The sequence below is a fragment of the Rhinolophus ferrumequinum genome, chromosome X (genome assembly GCF_004115265.2).
Source record: "Rhinolophus ferrumequinum isolate MPI-CBG mRhiFer1 chromosome X, mRhiFer1_v1.p, whole genome shotgun sequence".
In the NCBI taxonomy this organism is placed as follows: Eukaryota; Metazoa; Chordata; class Mammalia; order Chiroptera; family Rhinolophidae; genus Rhinolophus; species Rhinolophus ferrumequinum.
Window position 1 is genome coordinate 47,882,692 of NC_046284.1, and position 23,861 is coordinate 47,906,552.

Genomic DNA, 23,861 nt, shown 5'->3' on the forward strand with positions numbered 1-23,861 from the left:
TCTTTAACTATTACATTGTTTTGTACACCTGAAACTAATTAAAAAATGTTTAAAAAATAAAATAAATATTATCTCTATCTTACAGATGGGGAAACTGAGAGTCAGTAAATTAAATAATCTGACCAAGGACACAAAGCTATTGTTGTGTGGTAAATCCAGAATTTAATTCACATTCATGACTACAGTGCCTGTGCTTTTCCTAGCACACCATACTGTCTCAATAAAGTATAAGATGTATACATAGTGATAAGTAAGTGTATATATAGTAGGAGCTCAACAAAAAATAATTTTATTGTCCCCTAAAACTGTCAGATAAATATTAAGCTTATATTTTTAACAGAAGTAAGATGAAAGCAGTCTAAATAGAAACTCTCTAATTAAAGAGTTGTCAATTCCAAATCATTCATTCAAAGGAATCTCTTTTGGAGGAGACAAAGTCACACCCTTGCATTTAGGTAGCCAATTGAAATGTAAGGACGTTTAAACTTATCAAGTCCTTAGTCTTCATTTTTATTAGTCTTTAAAAAGAAATTTCATTCTAATCAATGAATTATCAACCAAGAGAGATACAGTTGCTCATTTAATCAACATAATATCGAAGAATCACACCATTTTAGAGCTGGAAGTGATATTAGAGTTCATCCAGTTCACTTTTGTCTCTGCATACTCTGCCAATTTGGCCTCCACCTCCTACCTCTATACTATCATTTGACTAGAGAGTAACTACCTTGTTTCCCTGGGTCTCATATTAATTTTTGCTCCAAAAGACACATTAAAGCTGATTGTCTGGCTAGGTATTATTTTCAGGGAAACACGGTAGTACAAGGTCACAAAGCTGGTAGAGGCAAAGAAGAAACTAAAATCTCCTGAGTTCAGTGTTCTTGCCATTATGCCACCCAGCCACTCAAAGCAAGTGCTCTCTAGGCAGGGCTACACACACTGTTTTAAGAAAGAAAGAAGAAAAAAACTCCTTCTAAGTATGTACTTAAATAAGCAGATTCATCTCTCCAGTGACGATCAGCTAACCTTTACTGAGAAGGATGATGTATTGAACTCTTTACAGCCATTATTTCATATCATCCTCAAGTCAAACCTGTGGGAGTAGTTCTTAGTTCTTTCCCATTTGATTGATGAGGGAACACAGACTCAAAGACTTCAAATAAGTTGCCCAAGGTCACAGGAATAGTAAGCAATGGAGTCAGAATTTATCCAAGGCCTGACTTGAGGCCCAGCTCTCAACAACTATGATACACTGCTTTTATGTGTCTCTTCGTTTTTCTCCCAAAATGTTTTTCTCCCAAAATGTTTTTTTTTTTTTTTTTTTGTCCCTCGGGGCTTAGGATCACTATACATATAGTACAGATACCTAATCACAGTTAGGGTTTCTGGAAGGGTAACTGCAGAGGGAAAAACTGAAACCCACCTCATCCCACAAATGTAAGACCCACTTAGACTACTTTTCCAAAGTCTAGGCCTTTGCTATCCTCCTGCATAAACCTCTTCTTTTTTCAATAACATTAATCACCTCCTTTGTGACTCAATAACCCTAAATCAGATTTTTTCAAAGGCAAAGGAAAGCACTGATACCAACAATCATTTGGGACCCGAGATCCCTGGGCAGGGAGGAGCCCAAGAGCTAAGAAAAGTTTTTACCAAAACTGCAAAGAGGTTAACAGGGCACAGTAACACAATCTTGTACCTGATACTAGAAAACATGGAGAAAAACAAGGAGAGCAGAGGGAAAAATCTGCTGCAGGCCTGAGATTGTTAAACAGGAAAAGAGTGAGGAAGGGATTTCCAGGCTGTCTTCTCCGCAGTCATTTCAAAGCCAATGCCCACCACCAATTAATCCAACGCAAGGCACCCTTTCGAAACACCAGGACAAGGCAAAGAGCTCCAGCAGTCCTTCTCGAGTTGCCAGCCTCCACAGCACTCCGTTTGTCTTACCCTTTTCCACCAGTGAGGCAAATTCTAAAGGATTTTCCGCCCAGCCCCCCACCCCCGTCCCCCACACAGGGTGAATCTAGGGGAGGAGAGAACCCTACCTCACTTGGTGGGGACAGAAAGGGCACTCGTTTTCTTTCGGAGCAAGGATGTAGAGGAGGAGAACACTGAAGAAAATAAGAAAAAACTGGCCTTGGCAGGGGCTTGAAGGAGAGCAATTTAGTAGCTGCACTCACCCGGGTGAGACATGGGGATGACCTCATTGCGGGTCCCCGGGAAGTTAAAGATGACGGCTCCAGACGCCCCTCTCTCGTAGGCCAGATGGATCTTGTCTGCGAAGGTGCAGCCCCCTCCGCGCTGGATGAGGGCCAACCAAGAGACTTGCACGGTGTTTCCCCAGTACCCTGGGACCGTGGGCACAGTGAAATTCGTGTGCGGGTTACAGGCGTTAAGCGCCCCCGGCCCGTCGGGCGGTACCAGGACCCCAGCCACAGGCTCGAGCGGGGAATCCTGGCCGTACACGCCCTCCTCGCTCAGCTCCCACACGGTGCGGTTCACTCCGGTTTGCGGAACCCGCCAGGACACGTTGAGGTACGCTGTCCACACGGCTTCGGCTCCCCGGGAGCCCGGGGCTTGCGGACTCAGAGCCAGCAGGAAGCACCACGCCAGAAATCGGGAAAAGCCGCAGCCACAGCGGCAGGAGACCCAGGCCCCGGGCCACGGCCCCATGGCGCTCGGCGGTTCCCTAGGGCCCCAGGCACGAACTCTCCTAGCTCTCGGCAGGACCCTGGCCTTGACCAGGTGCGCGCCAGGTGGGGAGGGGTGCGGGGAAAGACTAACGCACGCTGCGAGCTAGGTTCGCGCCCAGAGGCACGTAGAATCGGTAAAGATACTGCTGCAGATGCAGCTCTTCTCTGCTCCAGTCCTCTACGCTGCTGCTGCGGCCGCTTCGGGCGCTGGGGACTTAGCACGAAGCTCCGCCCAGCCGATTGGGGGTAGAGGTGGCTGGGAGGGAGGAAAGGACACTGCGGGATCCGCCTCTTAAAAGGGTAACAGGAGAGACAGGCATTAGAGTAGGATGTAAGGCTGTGTGGCCAGGTGTGTCGCGTGGTTTTACGAAAGGTGGACAGGTGAAGAACTATAGAATCTGCGAACATAAAAAAAAAAAAGCTCTCTGGTAGCATTCGAGTCCGTTTTGAATTGCAAGAATACATTTTTCATCCTAACATTTGCCTAAAGGGCGTTTCAGGCTTAAGGTGCCAGAATGTGAAAGTACTTATAAAAAGCACAGATCCGAAGGGTCTGAGTTGTAGTCAAGAGAATTTTGGTAGGTGCGTGGTGCTGGGGGCAAGCCCTTTACTGAGATTCGGGATGGGGAAGGGGGCAGGAAAGGCGCCTAACCTTTTTTTTTTAACCTTTCTACTTTTCTGCCCCAAAGAAGCCTCTTACCTGTGTATTTCCGTCTTACTCTGAGCCCATGCTTAATATATGCTGCATCAGAGGCCCCTTATAAAAGGAAATTTAGTCCTCAAAAAAGAATCCGTTTTCACACACCTCAAAACTAAGCCTCTTTTTATCTTCCACAAACCAGGTTTATCCAAATGGAGATGTCTGTGCCATTCATGACCTTAACTACATAATCTTTCTCCATTTCCCAGTAACTAAAAGGAGCCTGACTCACCTTGGAGATTCACTCAGGGCACTATTGCATTATGATTTCTCTTTACTATAAATGTAAAATTTTATGCACCCTGTCAGTTACTGCATTCAGTAGGTGCTCAGTAACTATGCATTGGATTAAATTGATAATACACCTCGTGTCTGACAGTTATGGATAAATTTGACGTTGGGGAAATTCTCTGTGCCTCAGTTTCCTCATTAGCTGTAAAATGGGGGTAATAATAGCACCTACCTCTTAGTGTTGTTCAGATGATTAAATGAATTCATACACATAAAGCACTTAAAACAGTGCTAAGTAGAATGTGAAAATTTTATCTGTTAAGTACTATTATTAAACAGGTTCAGGGACCCAATACTTTTTAAATAGTCTTAAAGTTATTACATTGAGGTAATAAGCAGAGAAAATTATGTTCAGAATGTTTAGCTTTAGCCACTTTTTCAGTTCAAAGAAATATAATTTACTTTATCCAGCCCAACATTTGTTAAATTACTGATCAATCACTCTCCTCCGTTCCTGGCCCAACATTTACTTAATAAATATTATTCCCAAAGATTAAACATGGGGCAATTCTGCACTTGATACTTTTATAGCTTGAGAGAAACCTAGTGGAAAATTAACACCATAATCCAATGGCACCTAGAATCCAAATAAATGGGCAATTCTGTGAAACAAACCCTAGGTGTTGAAAGGGACTTTAGAGGTCAAGGGAGAACATGGGGCCAACAGCATGGCATTCCCAGCTACTGATGATGTTAATCTCTAAAAAAAAAATTTCCTAGGGGAAAAGAGAAGGGTAGGATTAGCCACCTCTATGAAATGGTACAATTCCAGAAATTGTCTGAATTTGTTAGTGAAGAGCTCTCAAAATTCAGTCACTATTATCTGCATGACAATCAACGATATATTGTGCTTTGAAGAAACAATGTGTTCAAAACAAAAGAGATCTTTTATAAGGTACTTACAAAATGAAGTTTGGAGAGACATTCATTAACATTCATTCTTTTCTTAAATATTTATAGCACATCCAGTACACGTCAGCCATGGGCTAAGCCTTAGGGTAAAAAAATCAAATAAAACCTGAACTCTGCTCTCAAAAAGCTCATAAATGAGCTTTGACGATCAAACAAGCAAACTGATGATTACAGTATAGAGTGCTATATGTATATAGTGTCAGTGGTCTGAGAGAAGTATGCATAGGGCAATAATGGGTAATAGAAAAGAGGAACCTAACCCAGATTGGGAAGTAAGGAAAAGCTTCCCAGAGGAGGTTATACCTGTGCTGAGTTTGAGAGGGTTAGCCTGTCTAGGTAAAGAACAATACAAGGAAAGGCATGAAACTGAAAATGGTGGGTAACAACAAGTACAGGCTTTACAAGGCTCTATAAACACAAAATGGTTGGATGGAACCCAGAGTACAAGAGATAAAGTTAGAAGTCCACAGATTTAGTTCTTGAGAGTCCTTTAGGTAAAGCTGGGGAGTTTGAACCTTATCCAAAAGCAATGAGTAATATAGTCAGGGTTTAAACAGGGAGTAATATATAATCACATTTGAATTTTAGAGATCATTATATCATCTCTGTGGATAATAGATGGGAAGGGACAAGAGTAGAAACAGGGCGCTCAGATAGAAGGTTGTTGGCAGTGATACAGGTGAGAGATGAAGGTAGCCTGGACTACACAGGTAGTGGAGATGAAGATAAGTATACAGATTGGGAATACATTTTGGAGGTAGAATCAACAGGACTTGTTTGGAGGGTGAAAGAGAGAAAAGTGATAGGGATTGCTCTGAGGTTTTTGGCTTGGAAGACTGGATAACAATCAGGGGGAGGGTTTTAAATGTATAGAGTAGGTAGGAGGGAGAGATGACTTCAGTTTAGAGATGTTGATTTTGAGGTACCTATGACATAACTAGGTACAACTCTCAGGGAGTTGGATTTTCTGATTACTGAACACCTACTATGTGCAAGAAACCGGAGAGACGCGGTTATACAGAAACAAAAGAAATAGTCCCTTCCCTCAATGAGTTCACAGTTTAGTAGGAAATTCAGAGAGGTAAACAGATGATAAGGGTATGGTGTAATAAATGTTATGACTGAGGAAAGCATAAGATGCTATGGTAACATAGGTGTGGCTGAGTCTTTAAGAACAAATAGAGTTAATCAAGCAAAGAGAGTAAGAATATTCAGGCATAAGCAATAGTATATTACATGAGAACACCAGGGAATATCTAGGGAACTAACATGTAGTAGTTAGGTATGGCTGAAATGTAAGTTGCGAAGGGGGAGCCAAGGGAAGTAATGCTGGTCAAGTAGGTTGTACCAGAACATGAAGAGTTTAGAAAACTATGTTAAAGAGTGTGGACTCGATACACATGCACACATAACACACACACATAAAGTAAATATGGCAAAATAATAATTGTTGAATCCAGGTCATGGGTATGTAGGTGATCATTGTACTATTTTTCAACTTTTCTCTGTATTTTAAACTTTTTGTAATGATGAGTTTAAAATTGTGACTTTATGTTAAAGTCTGTGGAACAAATGAATATGATCAGACCTAGGCTTAAAGAGATCTCTGGATTTTATGAGGGCAAGACAGGACACAGAGACTAGTGAGGAGACTAACATCTCCAGCACTATTCTGGAGGTCTAGTCCAACTGTGGAGATGGACGTATCAGACTATCATAGCTTGATAACATGAACCATTAAAATCCTCCTATGAACTCCCCTTGCTACAAGTTCATCCTCACCAAGCAACCTTCTTATTATCATTTAGCTCCTCATATAAATATGCCTACAGAGAGATAATGCACTGATGGGCAAACACTAGTATCTGGTCTAGTTGTGCTTCTCATTATAAATTAATCAGTTGGCATTCTGGCTTATATATTGGTCTCTTGTGAATTTGGTTAAGTATGAGTCAATCTCCAAGAGCCCACTTTCTTGTTATACTACCAATCCAATTTCAAAGCTTACAAAGATAAGAACCGGACTGTAGATCATGACTGTATCAAAGTCCTTCCATGCTATGGAGACTTGTCTGGGTAACTCTCTAGTTTTCCCCAGCCATATCCCTCTGTCTCACCGTTATTTCTTTTCAAACTGCAACAGAGCCTGGCTACTAGGAATGAGGTCAGCATCATCAGAGAGCTCGTGAGAAGTGAAGAATCTCGGGTCCCAGCCCAGTCCTCCTGAATCAGAATCCACATTTTCCCCCCATTCTTCCGCCTCCTCCCCCACTCCGGTTCAAGCTGTTGTTTCTCAGCCTAGTTGGGTAGGACACAGCTCCCTGGCCCATGCTGGTATTATGAGCCTTGTGCTCCCACTGGCTGAGGTAGTCGGTTGCCGGTCATCAGTCGGCCGCTCATAGCAGCTCACGGCAGCTCTCGCCGGTTGCCGGCCCCTCACACTGGGCACCGGCCGCTCCTGGCAACACACGGTAGCCCACAGCAGCACACAGCAGCCCGTGGCAGCCCATGGCAGCTCACGCGACCTTCGACTGCTCACAGCAGCCCAGCTCCTGGGAGAGCCGTTGTTCACAATCTTAGCTGTAGCCATGAGGTGCAGCTCACTGGCCCATGTGGGAATCGAACTGGCAACCTCAGTGTTAGGAGCACGGTGCTCCAACCACCTGAGCCACTGGGCTGGCCCAGAATCTGCATTTTAACAAGATTCCCAGGTGATTCATACACACACGTAAGTTTGAGAAGCCCTGGGGTAGACTAGAGTATTCCTGATGGGTAGCCAGCCTCTACCCTCAGCAAGAATACTCCCGGTGTTAGAGCTTACTACCTCACAAAGCACCACATCCTGAGTAGCACTACACATTTTTTGTTGGAAAGTTCATGTAAATGTAGTTTGACTTTGCGGTAGTCCTTCCTCCCACACAACTCTTCCAAGTCCAGCTGCATCGCCACCACACCAGGGCCTTTGGTCTGAGCAGTTTCCCTATACCAGACCTTACCTTATTCCTGACCCTCAAACCAAATTTACTAGTCTGAGATGTATTCCCCCAGGACCGTGTTTTTAAGGTTAACAACTGCTATTGTTCATTGAGCATCTACTGTGTGCTTTACATGCATTATCTCATTTAACTCTCACAGACGTCCATTATTATTCCCATGTTCAGAAGAGGAAACTGGCTCAGAGAGAATTAGCAACTTGCCTACAATCATATAGCTAGCAACTGAATCAAATTAGGATTCCAATGCATTTCTGACTATAAGTATTAATAGCTGATAATGACTCAGTAGCTTCCCTAGGGAGAGTGGCATTTGTATTTTAACATTGCCTTGCACCAAACAAAGAAAGTTCAAGCGAAATGTTTCTTGTGTGCATTTCAGGCACTGTGACCAGTGAGGGAGATATATTTGGGCCAGGAACCTTTTTGAACTCCTCAAATCCTACCACAAAGACTAGTCCTGCCAAATATTTGTATCAGCAATACTGAACAGAAAGCTGTCCTGAGCGGTGCACTATCTAATGATGAACTGATAAACAGAGCAGCATCCTGTAGAAACAGCAGGGCACCATTGCAGCCGATTAAGTTTCCAGTTACACTAAGTTTCTGCAGAGGTGTAGAGGTGGACGGACGATAGTGAAAAATCACATCTGGCTTCTTACCATCAAATAAATGGCAAAGCACCATCTGGGACAACTAGTGTCCTGGCATCTAAGTGATGCTGTGGCTACCCAGATTGACATTATAAATGTAGAGAATGTGTGGAGAAGGGATGGCAATAAATTTCCACCCCTGGCAGCTGCTCTATGGAGAGCAAGAAGAAAACGATGGGGGTGTGGAGACAGCGAGCAGCCAAAGAAAACAAAACACAAAGCCTAAGTGTGATACTGCAGCATAATTTCAAATAATGCAACATCACTGGTAAATGCAGGTAAAACTCAGTCGGCTCAAGTGGGTACATAACCATTAGAAAACATAATTTTTTAAAACGAAGCATTCATACACCCAAAGAAAAGAGAATTTCAGACAGGGGCTTCACAACAGTAGATGTATCTGAAACTGATAACAGTCTTTTCACACCTATAACATTAATGGCTACCATTGAGAGCTTACTATGGGCCAGGTACTTTACACCTATGACATAAGTATTATATGCTACATCTTACAGAAGAAGAAACTGAGACTCAGGTTAAGTAACTTATTGAGGTCACCCAAGGTAACCGAATGACAAAATTGGAATTTCTGTCTTAGTACAAAACTACACTCTTCCCATTGTAGCACTTTCCACTCTATACATTACTACCTTCAAAAGTAGAAGTAGAAAGGAAACATATTTATTGAGAACCTACTATGTGCCAGATACTTCACATGCATTAATTATATCATTTGATTTTTTATAACAGGTAATACAATTTTACTATACAGTAATTCCCATTTTTCAGATGAGGAAAATGAGGTTCAGGAAGGCAAATTATTTTGCCAGAGGTAACACAGCTAGTAAGTGGCAGAGGTGGTATTCACATGGGATTGTGTTTGTCTCCAAATTCTATGCCATTTTCACTCTGCTATACTACCTTTCCACATACGTAGTGAGGGTATCATTACAAGGTGGAAAGAATGAGTGTTTTTCAGCCACATCCAGTAACACATTTTAGCACACTAAGAACCCCCTCACCAGAGGGCCCTGATTTCCTGCTGAGGAGCCCCAGAGACCCTAGATAACAGAGATTATGAGAGCACATTTAGTAAAGTGCTTCATCATCATTCATAAATGTCTACATCTTCAGTTGTACACAGTGTGGAGAAGAGTGCCTGAAACTGTGCAGAAAGGGTGTTTTATGTCCACTGATGGAAACTGGTACAGAAAGGACTTGTGTTAATGGAGGACAATGCAGAAAATTTAAGCTAAATTGTGTTGACTTGATTGCTTCTGGGGGATCAGATTAGCTATCTTGAGTTTGGGGAGATGATTGAGGGGATCCCAGATTGCTAAAGAGGGATAAGAGTGGGGGAGGGTCCAAGGCATGGGGGCAGGAATGGCTTCAGGGAAAAGTTGGGCAGGGAAGGTGCTGGAGGGAATGATGGACATGAGTGGTTTTTACCCTAGACTGTGGTGTTAGGACAATCTATTTGGGAGACTTATCTGGTCTCATGCAGTCTGCTTTCCTTCCTTTTCAGGTTTCTGGTAAGATGAAGGCTTCAAAGAATTACATTTGTGACTAGAAGAGATTTATGTATATGTTATTTAAAAAAACCACCAATTACTTGGGGAAACTAGGAGAGAAAAAATGTTTTTAATAAATTGTGCCCTACAGATATGACCACATATTTCAGGTTTACTTCCAATTCATTCATACTATTCATTAGACTAGGTCCACAGAACTCCCCCATTCCATTCTGTTATTTTTAACTTTGCTGGTTATGTGACACCGAGGAAGTTTCTCTTTCTTCTTTCTCCACTATAAAAAAAAGGGGGAAACTAACAACAAAAAATTGCATATATATGTTTGAACCACTTAATGTTCCTTCAGATTAAAGCCTAACAAATCAAATAGTATATGTAAAATAAATATCTATTATCCTGCCACTGCCTATGACAAATGACAGAAGAGCTGTAGAAGAGAGTGGGCTTGGCAGGCATGGATAGGATCAGTTTACTAAGTTAGGGAGGAGTTAAGTGCTTAGAAATGCACGTGGACAGTAAGTGTTTTTTAACCTACAGACCGAATGGGAGTGTTTCTTAATGGGGATCGAATTTGATTTCTAGCAAAGCTGGGGCTTCTGAAAAGCAATTTAAGAATAAATATACTTAGATCGTAGTACATAATCACAATCACCTACTGAGGCCAAGGCTTGCCCTTTAGAAGCTAAGGTCTGCCTGAGTCTGGGCAAAGGCAGCCTTTGTATTCCAAGGGGCAAAGTCACAAATCCACAGCTGTCCACTATATGCATTAGGATTAGCTGCAGCTGGTCAGGGCTCAAAATTGATCAATAACTCGGAGTAAACAAGTATCTGGCAATAAGTGACAAGGTGCTAGCACATAGTTGAGACAACTGAAATTGTTTGGCTTACCACTTGCAATTCACACAGTAATTAAGTTCTGTCACAACAGAATTAGGTGTTATGGTTTTGTTGGTTGCAGGAAATAGGCAAGGGACAGACAAGCAGGGTATTTTCAAGAAAAGGACATTTTATGGCTACAAAAATTACTTTAGTTTGACTTCAACACAAATCATGCAGTAAAGTATAGGAAATTTACTGAGGAAAAATACTATTGGGAACATCAAAAGGAAAAACATGCCCAGATGCATTAAATCACAGCACACTGTGGAATCCATAAAATCACTTCTCTCTCAGCTGATAATCTTCCAATTAGTGTGCATTAAGTACACTTTTTTCTTAAGTTGTCTCCATGGAACTTTGGGTGCAGATAGCATCAGTATTCTTCATGTTCTTTATAGAAAACTAGTTCAGAAGCAGAAGTCAGTGACTACTTAATATTCTGGAAGTTGTCAACTCTGGAACCATAGAACGCCTTTTACCAGAGGCAATGAGGTGGCTCAGCAAGGTTTGCTTTTTGTGGGGAAAAAAGAGAGAGAGAGACAAAGACAGAGAAAGCAGAAATTGAAATCCTGAAGCTCTTGTTTGTTTGAAGAAGAGGCTCTTCAAGTTTACCTTCAGTGATCCTACAAGTTCATTAAATGTCTTCATTTTTCTTAGGTGGTGATGTTTGAGGTGTTTAGAGACCTGGTGAGAGCATATGTTTGGGCCCTACATGGTGTTTTGGGCACAGCTCCCTGCTGGTTTTAGGGCCTTCTATTTTGCTGGATTCAAGGCAGGATGAAAACTTTTCAGCACACACATTCCAGAAAGCAGGTTATCTTATATTAGTGCTTTTAATCATGCCCCACATATGGCATTTTCAGCAGAGGTCTTCAAGCTCCGAGACAGACAGGTAATAGTCAATTCCTTAAAAGTAGCATACTGGAAAGTGGATTTATAATACCTGCTGGATTTATAATCCAGCTTTCTTTTTAACAGAATCTTACCCCTGCCACTGCAAGTTGTTTGGTAGCAATGAAGAAGCTAAAAATAAGCACACTTTCTGGGGGGAAAAATGTGCTAGACTAATCCCATGTGATCACGGCAAGTAGTATACAAATTTAGGAATAAAACATTTTTACTAACCTTGACCCTCTGGGCTGTCAGGCATATAAAATTGTAAGTGATAAGCATCATTGGGCATACAGGAATAATAATTTTCTCTTTTGGAGTTTTAATGATTTAAAAAAAAAATTCACCCATTCTCTAATTTATTCATTAGAATAATAAACATTTTTTAGAGCTTCTAATGTCTACAGAGTCTTATTATAGTTGCTGGGGAAGATAAAAAGATGTATGCAACAAGGTCCCTCCATTAAGTATCTCAGACTACCGGGGGTAAATTGTATCAAGACAAATTTTGTGGGCCCACTCTTTGTTTTTGCCTACATACATTTAGATTATCAGCAGTACAAGCTTTAACTGAAAACAGTCTAATCTCAATTAGTCTACTAATAGAGAAGTGATGTTAATTTTCTCTTAGACAGTTGTAAATAGCCTTCTAACTGATCCCTCTGCTTTTAGTCTTTCCCCCACTCCAAATCATTCTTCATATTATACTTTCTAAAACATAGCTATGGTTATGCCACTTCTCATTGCATATTGAAGTAAATATAAATTTCTAAACTTGGGAGGCTAGGCCCTCAACAATCTAGGTCCATCTGACCACTGCCCCCTTTATGCCTTCACTGTATTTGACACATGACGTGTATTATATATAGCATCTTCCGTACTGTGCTGTATTTATTTACTTACATACCAATCTTCTCCATCAGAGACTGAGTTACTTGAGAGGAGGAACCATGTATTTTTCTTCTTTGTGGCCAAGCTCTTAGCCTGGCATGTTAGAGTATGTTTGAAGAGCAAGTAAACGGATGGCAAGAACTGGAGGACAGGCTGGCTAGCTTGCTGGCTAGGTGGTATGAATTTTTTTTTTTTACTGTTTTTAAAGTATAATTTATATAGAGTAAAATTCACCCTTTTCAGTGTACGGTTCAATACATTTTGACAAACATATACAGTCATGTAGCCACTACCATAGTCAAGATATAGAACAGTTTCATCACGCCCAAAATTCCCTCTTGCTGTGCCTTTGTAGGAAAACCCTTCCCCCCACTCTTAACCCCTGGCAACCCCTTGTCTATTTTCTGTCCCCATAATTTTGCCTTTTCCAGAATGTCATATAAATTGAATCATTCCATATGTAGCTGTTTGTGTCTGACTTTTTTCACTTAGTGCAATGCATTTGAGATTCATCCATGCTATTGCGTTGGCATGGCATTTAAACAAAAGAGAGGTCAGAGAGATGGCTGCTGTGAGGGGGCTGCTGTGAAAGTCCTATGTGAGTATAGCAGCAGGAATGTGTGCTTCTGACTCAAGGAATTAGGGGAGATTTCATGGAGAAAGTAACATCTGAACAGGGCCTTCAGAGATAGTTGTGGTTTTGCTAGGCACACATAGTAAGGGAAAATATTCCAGTAAAGGATATAGCAGGAACAAAAATTCAGAAAAGAGTCAGAAAAGAGCAGAGCAGATTTGGAGAACATTATTTCAGTTTGGCAAGAGCACAAGAGGGGCAGTAGTGGGAGATAGGACAGCAAAGGTAGGTCAGGGCTTTGTTGACCTCGAATAACATATTTAGGAGTTTGGTCTTGATTTGTTAGGCAGTGGACAGCCATTGCAGGCTTTCGACTCAAGCTCTTTTTGGAGGAGAATAAATAGTTCTGTCTGCTAGTCATTCTGCTGCCTTGCCTGAGCTGAAGGAGGCTGCTCTTTGTACGAGTGGGTATACAAAGGTGACTTTTAAAACAAGGCAACAAATGACATCTAAATATATCAAAAGCATACCAAGGATGTATAATATCTGTACTATCAGTACGTGCCAGAAAATGTATTCATGAAATGACTGAATCCAGTATCTACCAATGGCTCTCTTATCTTTCCGTTCATTTGTATTCTCTCAATTCTCTCTATGGTCAAGGTATCCTGGATCTTATTTTCCTAGTTCTCCATGGGAACGTCTTCACTGGGGTAAGTAAGAATTAATGTTAGGGCTTCTGTTTTAGCAGATAAGCAATAAATAATTCCAGTTGAACAGCATTTCTTTCTTTTGTAAGACCAAACTATCCTGCGATAGTACTCAAATTCCTATGTAAAAGTTACTCATTCCTACTTTAGATTTTTTTTTCCCTGGGACAAAAACAGACATTTCACCACAGAGGATATACAGATGGCAAATAAGCACATGAAAAGATGTTCAACATCATTATCCATTAGGGAAATGCAAACGAAAACCATGTGATATCACTGCATACCCACCAGAAAGAGATTTTAACAAAAGAAAAATAGTACCAAATTATGGCGAGAATGTGGAGAAACTGGATCACACATACACATACATTGTTGGTGGGAATGTAAAATGGTACAGCAACTCTGGAAAACAGTCTGGCAGTTCCTTATAAAACCAAACATGCAATTACCATATGACTCAGCAATTTCAGCCATGGGCCTTTATCTCAGATAAATGAAAATTTCTGTTCACTAAAAGCTGTATGTGACTGTTCATAGCAGCTTCATCCATAATTGCCTCAAACTGGAAATAACCCAAATAGGTGAATGGTTGAACAAAGTGTGATACTTTCATACCATGGAATACTACTCAAAGGAACGAACTATGAATATAAGCAACAATCTGGATGAATCCAGAGAATTAGGCTGAGGGAAAAAAGTAACTCCAAAAAGATTACATACAGTATAATTCTATTTATATCATATTTTTGAGATGAAAACATTATAGTAACGGAGATCAGATTAGTGGTTGCCCAGAGTTAAGAAGGTGTGGGGTGGAGATGTGTGTTGCTAAAAAAGGGCAACGCGAGGGAGCCCTCTGGTGATGGAACTGTTCTGAATTTTGACTGTGGTGGTGGTCACATGAACCTACACACGTGATAAAATTGCATAGAACATGCAATTTTGTGCATGTAAAACTAGTAAAATCCAGATAAGTTGGGTGGATTGTATCAATTGCAATCTCCTGGTTGTGATATTGTATCATACTTATGTAAGGTGATTCCATTGTGGGAAACTGGGTGAACGGTAGAAAGGATCTCTATTTCTTACAATTGCATTTGAATCTACAATTTTCCCAAATAAAGAGGTTTTTTGTTGTTGTTGTTGTTTTTAAAGAGGAATATGTGTTGGTTGTAGAAATGTATATAATACATTACTTGAATTTAACTTCAGGAAAAGATCTTTGATTTTGCTGAAGAATTTGGATGTTTTCTTATGACATAAAAAAAAAAAAAAAAAAAAAAAAAAAGCCATGCTTCTAGTTTCAACTACGTTGTCAGGAAACTTAGAGCCCAAACAGGAGCAGTTACTTCTGCTTCTGCTAGAGTGGTTCTTAACCTCTTTTGGGGTCAGAGTTACTTCTGAAAATTTGATGAAACTTATGTACAGAATACATAAACATGCAATTTTGTGCACAATTTCAGGGAATTCAATGGACCTCATGAAGCTTATCCAGTGACTCCATGTTAATGTTCATCTATTGCTATGCTGTTCAATATGGTAGCCAATAGCCTGACATGGCTATTTAAAATTGAATAAAATTAAAAATTCAGTTCTTCAGGCACATTAGCCACATTCAAATGCTCAATAGTCACAGGTGGCTTGTTGTATGTACTGGACAGCACAGCGATAGTTCTCTTGGATAGCATTGCTCTAAAACATTTAGAATAAGATTTACTTTATTTTTTGGCACTATAAAGATTGTATTATTTAAATCTTTCCTTCACATTCCAATGGTTTCTTAATCACCTATGGTATGAGAGACTGTCCTAGACTCTTGAAGCAGGTCTGATTGGGGAGGAGGATTTTTATATATTCTAAGACATCTTAAAATATAAAGTTTAGTTATCCAGGAAATTATTGTCTGAGAGTTTGATTCTACTTGATGGTTTTGATATATAATCATTGGCCCCTATACAGAAAAGAAGGATATTCCAAGAATACCAAGATGTCATGAATGCAATTTAAAGATTTTGCAGTAGAAACACGTTTTCATTCTAACAAGAGAAAAAGGAAGAGAATTGTTATATTGAAATATCTATGGCCTGGTGATATATTTTATCCATGTCTTTGTTATCATCAGTCTTTCTTAATATGTTTTCTAAACTGCAATACTCCTGGAATTTTAATATTCTAATCAAAGTTAGTGGTGCCATAATAAATGAACCAAATGAATGTCTAAAGTTGCAGCATCACAATTCAGATGTCCATTGTATATATGTATTTGTTTTTGTTGTATCCTATTTATTTCACCTTCTTCATTTAAAAAAAATATTAAAGTATAGTTGGCATACAATATTATATTAGTTTCAGGTGTACAACATAGTGATTTGACATTTATGTACTTTACACCACGATAAATATAATAACCATCTGTCACCATACAAAGTTTTTATGATATTATTCACTATATTTCCTGTGCTGTACACTACATCTCTGTGGCTTATTTATTTTATAATTGAAATAAAAAACTTCTACACAGTGAAGGAAACCATCAACAAAACAAAAAGACATCCTAGTGACTGGGAGAAGATACTTGCCAAAGATACATCTGATAAGGGGTTAATATCCAAAATTTATTTAAAAAACTCATATAACTCAACATCAAAAAAAGAAGAAAAAACAAAACCAAACGAACATCCCAATTAAAAAATGGGCAGAGGACATGAAGAGACATTTCTCTAAAGAGGACATACAGGTGGCCAATACACATATGAAAAGCTGCTCAATGTCACTGATCATCAGAGAAATGCAAATAAAAAGCACAATGAGAGATGACCTCACATCAGGCTATTATAAAAAAAGTCAACAAATAACAAGAGTTGGCAAGGATGTGGAGAAAAGGGAACTCTTGTGCACTGGTGGTAGGATTGTAAATTGGTGCAGCCACTATGGAAAACAGTATGGAAGATCCTCAAAAATTTAAAAATAGAACTACCATAAGACCCAGCAATTCTACTTCTGGTTATTTATCCAAAGAAAACAAAAACACCAATTCAAAAGGTATATGCACCCCTATGTTCATGACAGCATTATTTACAATAACCAAGATACGGAAGCAACATAGGTGTTTATCAATAGATGAACAGATAGAGAAGATTGTGATAAAAAATATAGTGAATGTTTAAATTAAAAAAAAATTATTACAGTAAAAGACACATTGCCATTAATCCCCTTCAAAATACTCCCCCTCACTTTGAACACACTTAACCACCATTGTTGCCACTTTCTGAAGCAGTTCTGGAAGTTCTCTTTCGTGAGTGTCTTTAGTTGCACTGTCGTGGCTGCCTCGATGTCCTGAATCGATTCAAAACCTTGACCTTTCATGGTCATTTTGACTTTGGGGAAGAACCAAAAGTCGTACGGTGACAGATCCGGTGAAGAAGGTGGATGAGGACACACCATAGTGTTTTTATTTGACAGAAATGACTGTACCAGGAGCGATGTGTGACATGGAGCCTTTCCTGTTGTGATCACAAAATATGGTGAATGCTACTGCCGAGTGCCATCCAACGGAAAGGCAGGGATCTTCAATATGGGAAGTGACACGTTGAACCTTAGTAACAGTGTGTGACAAGTTTTAACTTGTTCGGTGCTGTCAGTCGGGTGTGAACTACGGTTGGGAGGTGTGTTTTAAAGTGTGCATCATCTTCCATCATGACAACGCTCCGTGTCACATGATTCTGGTACAGCAATTTCTGTCATATAAAAACATTATGGTGTGTCCCCATCCACCTTATTCACCGGATCTGGTACTGCGCGACTTCTGGCTCTTCCCTAAAGTCAAAATGATTCAGGACATCGAGGCAGCCATGACAATGCAACTAAAGACACTCACAGAAGAGGATGTCCAGAACTGCTTCAGAAAGTGGCAAGAACGATGGGATAAGTGTGTTTGAAGCGAGGGGAAGTGTTTTGAGGGGGATTAATGGCAATGTGTCTTTTACTGTAATACATTTTTGTTTAAACATTTACTGTATTGTTTAATCACACCTTGCATATACAATGGAATATCACACTGCTATAAAAAGAATGAAATATTGCCGTTTTTGACAACATGAATGGATGGGTGAAAAAGGAGATTTACTGTATTTAAAAAAATCAATCCCATGTACTTATAACTTCAAGAATATTTCAGCTGCATGAAGACTCTGTATGGCCTATCTGTGTGCCTTCAAGGACCCCAGCCTAAGAAGCCTCTCTTTAAATGGATTCTACCTTATCCATAAATGTTTTATTTTGTATTGGGTTTAAGCAAGAGGATAGTTTAAATCCCTTGTGAATTAGGTAGGCTATAGATCCTAAATTTTTATCATTTCAATTATATATAATGGCAGAAGAAGGCAGGCTGGCACTTGCAAATAGGAAGGATTGTTTCAAGTGTATTAGGTATTTTTGGAGGGGAACAGATATAGATGAATAGATATTAGGAGATAGTCAAGAGTTAGGTTTACCTACATAATGCCAAAACAATTGGTTGAAAGTGGAATATTCACTTGCTTTGTTGACCTAATATATTTTATTTATTTTAGTGTGATGTAAACATATATGATACTGATTGTGGCAAAGGGTTATTAAAACAGATAGGGGGAAGAGCAAGATTTTATATCCTATGATGGGAAAATAAATAGCTGAGTTGAGTAACATTTTAGATGTGTAGGCAGAAAAAAGGTGGAGAAAATGTAAAGCAACTTGTGTCTTGCAATAAATAGCTTTCTGGTTCATTGTAGTTTGTCAAGTATTTAGGAAGAGAAGGCATTCATACTTAAAGTGGTAGTCATTTACCAAAGCTCTGATGATTTTTCTCTTATTAGAAGAATTATATTCTTAAAATGTAAACAATCTCTTTGCATTCCTGGCTTTCTCCTTCAAGTATTGAAACCAACTTTTTTTTTTCTTTTTTGAATAGAATTTCTTTTTCCATCTTAAGCTAGGTACACACCAGAATTTTATATTGAAAGTGTAATTTTCTCAGGGTCATTGTTTATTAGCCCCCTAAAAAAGAATTGAATCAGATCTCAATTAAAGATATTAGTAGATGGGAAGCAGTGATGTAGATAATACGAAAGAGCAGATAATCAAAAATACACATGGAGTTGGCTTTGAAATGCATTTTTCAGCACGTTTTCATCTTAGGTTTTACAGAAGCATTCCCTTCAGACCCATAAGCGGTAACTGTGAAGTAGTTTGAGTGATCAAAGAAGGTTAGTCTAAGATTTAAACACTGCTAGTGAACTGGCTGCATGCAGATAATTAAATTAACAACATAACTTAGTATATTTATATTCTGTATATGACCTTATTCCCATGAGCTTACGCCCGTAACCACTAAAGAGAATGTATGGACTCAGTGGTCTTTTTCATTTCAGGAATTTATTCAAATCTTCAAGCTGCTTGGTTTTAAAGTAATCAATTAAATTGATTTTTGTTTTATTCAAATCTATTTGGCTGACCTTGACTAATTGAGTATCTCAGTGTTCTCTTAATTGAAAGAGTTGCCACATGGTGTCAGAAGACATTGGAAATTTTACTTCAGATGCCAATATAGCATGTTACTGTTTAAATACGCTTGAGAGAAGTACCAAGGTGTTTGGAATAGCCATGAATGTGCTCAACATGCCCTCTGGTAGGCCTTTCTTTTATAAGGTTGGCACAGAAAAATGCTGTGTCATCTGGTTGTATAGTGGGTTGAGAAAAGGAATTCCACTGTAACTATCACAGGTGATGAATAAACCCTAAATACGAATTCACAAGTCTTTATGGCACAAATAAGTCCGATTCACCTAGCTAGTTTCAAAGCTACGTTAAAGGAAGATTTAAAATGCAATCTAGACCCAAGGAAACAAAAACATTGTTATATGCTTAGAAATGCCCCTGTGTTTTATGAAACAAGATAATCTTATTAATTATTGTCAGATAATCTCTCCATAAATGTGTAAACCAACTAAATAATTCTACCATTATTATTTAATCATTACATTATTATGTAAACCAACTAAATAATTCTGCCACAAGAGGATGTCTGTGAAGAGGTGGATTTTAATTCAAGATTTTTGCAGGTTTTGCAAAGGAGAATTTCCAGCTCTTGCCCCTATCCGGTGGATGGGGGGTGTTATATGAGGCCTAATCCTATAAATCAGCACATATTCCTAGAATTTTGCTTATGGAGAAGAATGGGGAATTAGTTTCAGTGGTTTCTTTAGCAAAATTATTTATATATTTTTTGGATCAAAACATTTTTTAATATCCTGTGTGGTAAAGTAACAAATATCCAGCAAGTATCTTCCCACCAACTTCCTTCAGTCAAATGGGGTTTTACACAGTTCATTTGCAAAAATTGCATAAATAGCCACATTTTAATGGACTGCATAGTCTTGCTTATAGCTTCAGAAGAAGCAAATTATGAAACTAGATGGACTCTAGAGAGACTATTGTTTCTACTCTCTCCAGTGTCAACTGGCACTCAAAAACTAGGACTGGCCAGAATATAGCTGGCTATTTTTTTCTCTTTTTCTTTTTTATTGGTTTCAGGTGTACAAAGCGACATAATAGTTAGATATTTATACCCCTCACAAAGTGATAACCCCCTCCCTCAGCTACTACCCTTCCGACATCTTATATAGCTGTTACAGTACCGTTGACTATCTTCCTTATGCTATTTTCTTTATGAATTTCTTCCTAAAGTACCAAGATCAGCCTTTCATACTCCTGAGAGTAAAAGGCTTTAATTTTATCAAACTGAAATTCTTCGGGGCTCATTTAAATCGGTGTCCTCAATTAAATAATTGTTCTCTGAATTGTCTAAAACACCTTTTTCGATTGCTTACACCATTAACAAAATAAATAATAACAGGTGCCAAAGTAATGCTTGGAGTACTAGAAATTTGCCTTTTGGTGTGTATTAATCGTTACTGTTTTCCTTTGTTACGGCTGTTAGTAGTATGTCAAAGACAAGAGTGAACCTCAGTCAAGGACAGGAAAACAAACATATTAATGGATTTGGGATTATCTATTATTTTCATATTTCAGTAGAACATGGTAGTAGACTGTTTAGTCTCTCAGAAATCACAATACAATCCATGCAGTAATTAAATTTATCTGAAAGTAAATTTAGGACACTGTGGCTTTTGTTTGTTTGTTTTTGCCATTTTGTTTGGCTAAAAGAAGTCTTGAATTACCCTTCTACTCTAAGTAATATTTTCTTCCTCTAAAATGGAAATAGGGTATGTGAGTTGAGAAGACATTTTAACATATGTGTGTGTGTGTGTGTGTGTGTGTGTGTGTATACACATACATATACTATCTCCAAGATCTCACTGTAATGAAATTGCAATAATTCCCATAAGGAGTTATAGCATAAAAATGTCCCAAATGAATATTAAATATAACCCCACAAAACACCACAACTTCATGTTTTTAAAATGTAATTACAGGGTAAGGGCACAGGTCAGTTAAATGGAAGCCTAAAGTACCAGACTTCTAAGGTATTACTGCTTGAAAGAGACACGTTTTGTCAGTATCTACTGCTTTACTAACATTTTAAGTATTCATAGAGTGAGAATTAATGGACTGTGGACATCTGTTGTTGTTGTTGTTTTGTTTTTTCAGAGAAGTACCAATAGGATATCCAAAAGTTTAAACAATTTTTACAAATGAACAATGTGGATATTCTTTTAGATTTAACTTTTTTCATTGCCGTAAGTACAATCCAAACATACAGAATAAAGAAAATAGAACTCTACTTTCATTATGAAATTATTTTGAAAATGGAGTAAAACTACTAAATCACACTTGCTTGAAGTTGGCAAATTCTATAATTGGAGTTATAGAATGTAATAATATTTCATTATTTTGGAGAAAGACTAGGACTCATTCTATGATGAAAGGGAATTCATGATATATATAAGTGCTACATTGGGGTCAGTTACCTTGTACAAGAAAATCAATTTTTCCAGCACCTTAGGAAATATTCATTTACATAAAGGCAATTGGACTATTAATTAAAATCATTTACATTGTTCTTTGAAGCAGATTTCTATATTGCATTAGCTTTGATCACATTGCTGTATATGCTGGAAAAATGCTTTTTAAAATATCCTTCCATAGTTCAGAGATTTCCTGTTAGACAGGCTTTCCTTGTAAAGTTTTAACAAAATACAATATGCAGCTTTATTATTTTCAAGTAATGCAATAACACAAATGAATTGCAACTAAAATCATGCCAAAGAGAAGCACTGTTGGATATCATTTAATGAACAGGCAAAGATTGTTTGAAGGAAAATAACTGCTTTTATGTACTGCTTAAAAAGAGTTTCTATCCTCTGAAGGCAGTTAATTGTCTCCCCACCCCTTTAAGTCCCATCCCTACATTTTTAACTTAGATTAAACACTGGTGAGAATTAACGAGGTTTTTATTATACTTACATTCACATAGTATGATGCATATCACTACATCTACAATAGCTTATATAAATAAGTGAAAGAATAATACTAATTTCACCATATATTGCAGGGAAACAAGATATGAACTAGAATTTGGTTCCTTCACTCCCTGACCTTGTGTGGGTATAAGCATTCAGTGTAGGTGTGTGAATCACGGGTGGTAATCTAGGCAGTTCCTATTGCCAGAGCTTTATATAGAAGCAGCCTAACAAAGAAGTCGTGTCCCCGACTGCCAGCGGAAGGTGAGACACCAAATAGCTCCAGGGAGAGGTGACAGAGACAAAAAGAGCATTGTTAATAGCTAGCAAGGCTGTCATTAAGCTGACACCCTAATATGTCTGGTGTTACCACACTCCATTGGCTACAGATACAATTATGAAACAGGTAATGTATTTTGGGAGAGAATATACTCCCCTTCTCAGCCCCATTCATTCATTTGTTCATCAGTGAGGGCCTAGTGTTAGTCAGTCACCATGTTAATCAAGTGCTATGTATATTGAGATGAATGAAATGAGGTTCCTGGATTTCCAGCAGTCTAGTAGTGCTTCCAGGTCACAGCTCATCCTATCTGCTAGTTGGCACTCAAGTCACTATCAACAAATTATACCCTGCTATGGTATCAGTTGTTAAAGATAAGATGTTATCTTTCCCAGGACCATGTGCCTTTTAAACAGGGACTCAAAGACCCTATAGCTTTTGAAACCCAAAGGAATGCTGTTTTAATGATGGATGAAATTTCAGATAATGTATCATAGGGAGGAGGATATTGTTGGGCAAGAGGATTCCTAGGACGCAACTAATCACACCACACAGGTGACTGGCTCCCAATTCCTTCTCCCATACACAAAAGTAAAGTCACTTTTTAACAAACAAAGGAAATGACCCCTCCTGATTAACAGGAAAAAATAGATTTTAGTGGTAAAAAACTTTGAAATTCAAATTCTACCATTAGTAAAAAGTCAAAAAGTCAATACCGCTGATGGAGAATTGAATGGATGATGTAAACAGGAGACAGGTTCATATAGTGAACAGTCTAATGCTCTATGTTGTTCAAAAGGGCACAACTAGGAAAAATATGTGAAAGTGAGAGGGAGGCACCTTTTGGTGTAGTCTGAAAAATAATTGTTTTAAAAACCTAAGCTATCTAGCAATGAACTGAACTGCTCTGTGAGATGATGAGTTCTCTATCACTAAAAGTATGTAAGTAGTAAATGGATGGCCACCAGACAGGATTTTAGTTGAAGGGATCCCTGAAGTACATGGAAAATTTGTATATTTGTTAATGTCTAGTCTATGAATCTATTAGTCAATGATAATTAGGAATCCAGGAAAGATACAAATGGAGATATAAAAATAGGCAAAAAGCAAATTAACATGACCTCAACTATATTTCTAAATTTTGAGTAGGTGCCAAGTAAAGGAGAGATCAGGGTAAACTGTTAGTCAAGAAAGGCTTCTAATAGGAAATACATTTTGGCCAAGATTTTAAAGTGAGAAAAAGACATGGATAGGGGAAGAAGAGGGAGAATAATCCAAGAGGGGGGATGATTTTATCAGCACCATCTTACTACTTCCATTTTTTTTTGACTGTCTACTACAGAACAGGCACCATGCTAACTGCTTTCTTTAGATGTGTTATCTCAGTTAACCCTTACAAC

The 23,861-nt window shown here is 38.7% G+C and overlaps 1 protein-coding gene across 2 annotated transcripts in view; it reads right to left on the reverse strand.

Moving 5' to 3' along the window:
• The window catches only part of RNF128 (ring finger protein 128), a 112,826-nt gene that overhangs the window by 70,889 nt on the left and 18,076 nt on the right, over positions 1 to 23,861 (reverse strand). The window contains exon 1 of one of the 2 annotated variants that reach the window (XM_033118622.1): positions 2,181 to 2,920. The exons of the other annotated variant lie outside the window; for it this stretch is intronic. Coding sequence (XP_032974513.1) covers positions 2,181 to 2,673 — 493 coding nt within the window. The 5' untranslated portion in view covers positions 2,674 to 2,920. Of the gene's footprint in view, positions 1 to 2,180; positions 2,921 to 23,861 lie in introns of those variants that run through there. 2 annotated transcript variants of the gene reach the window in all.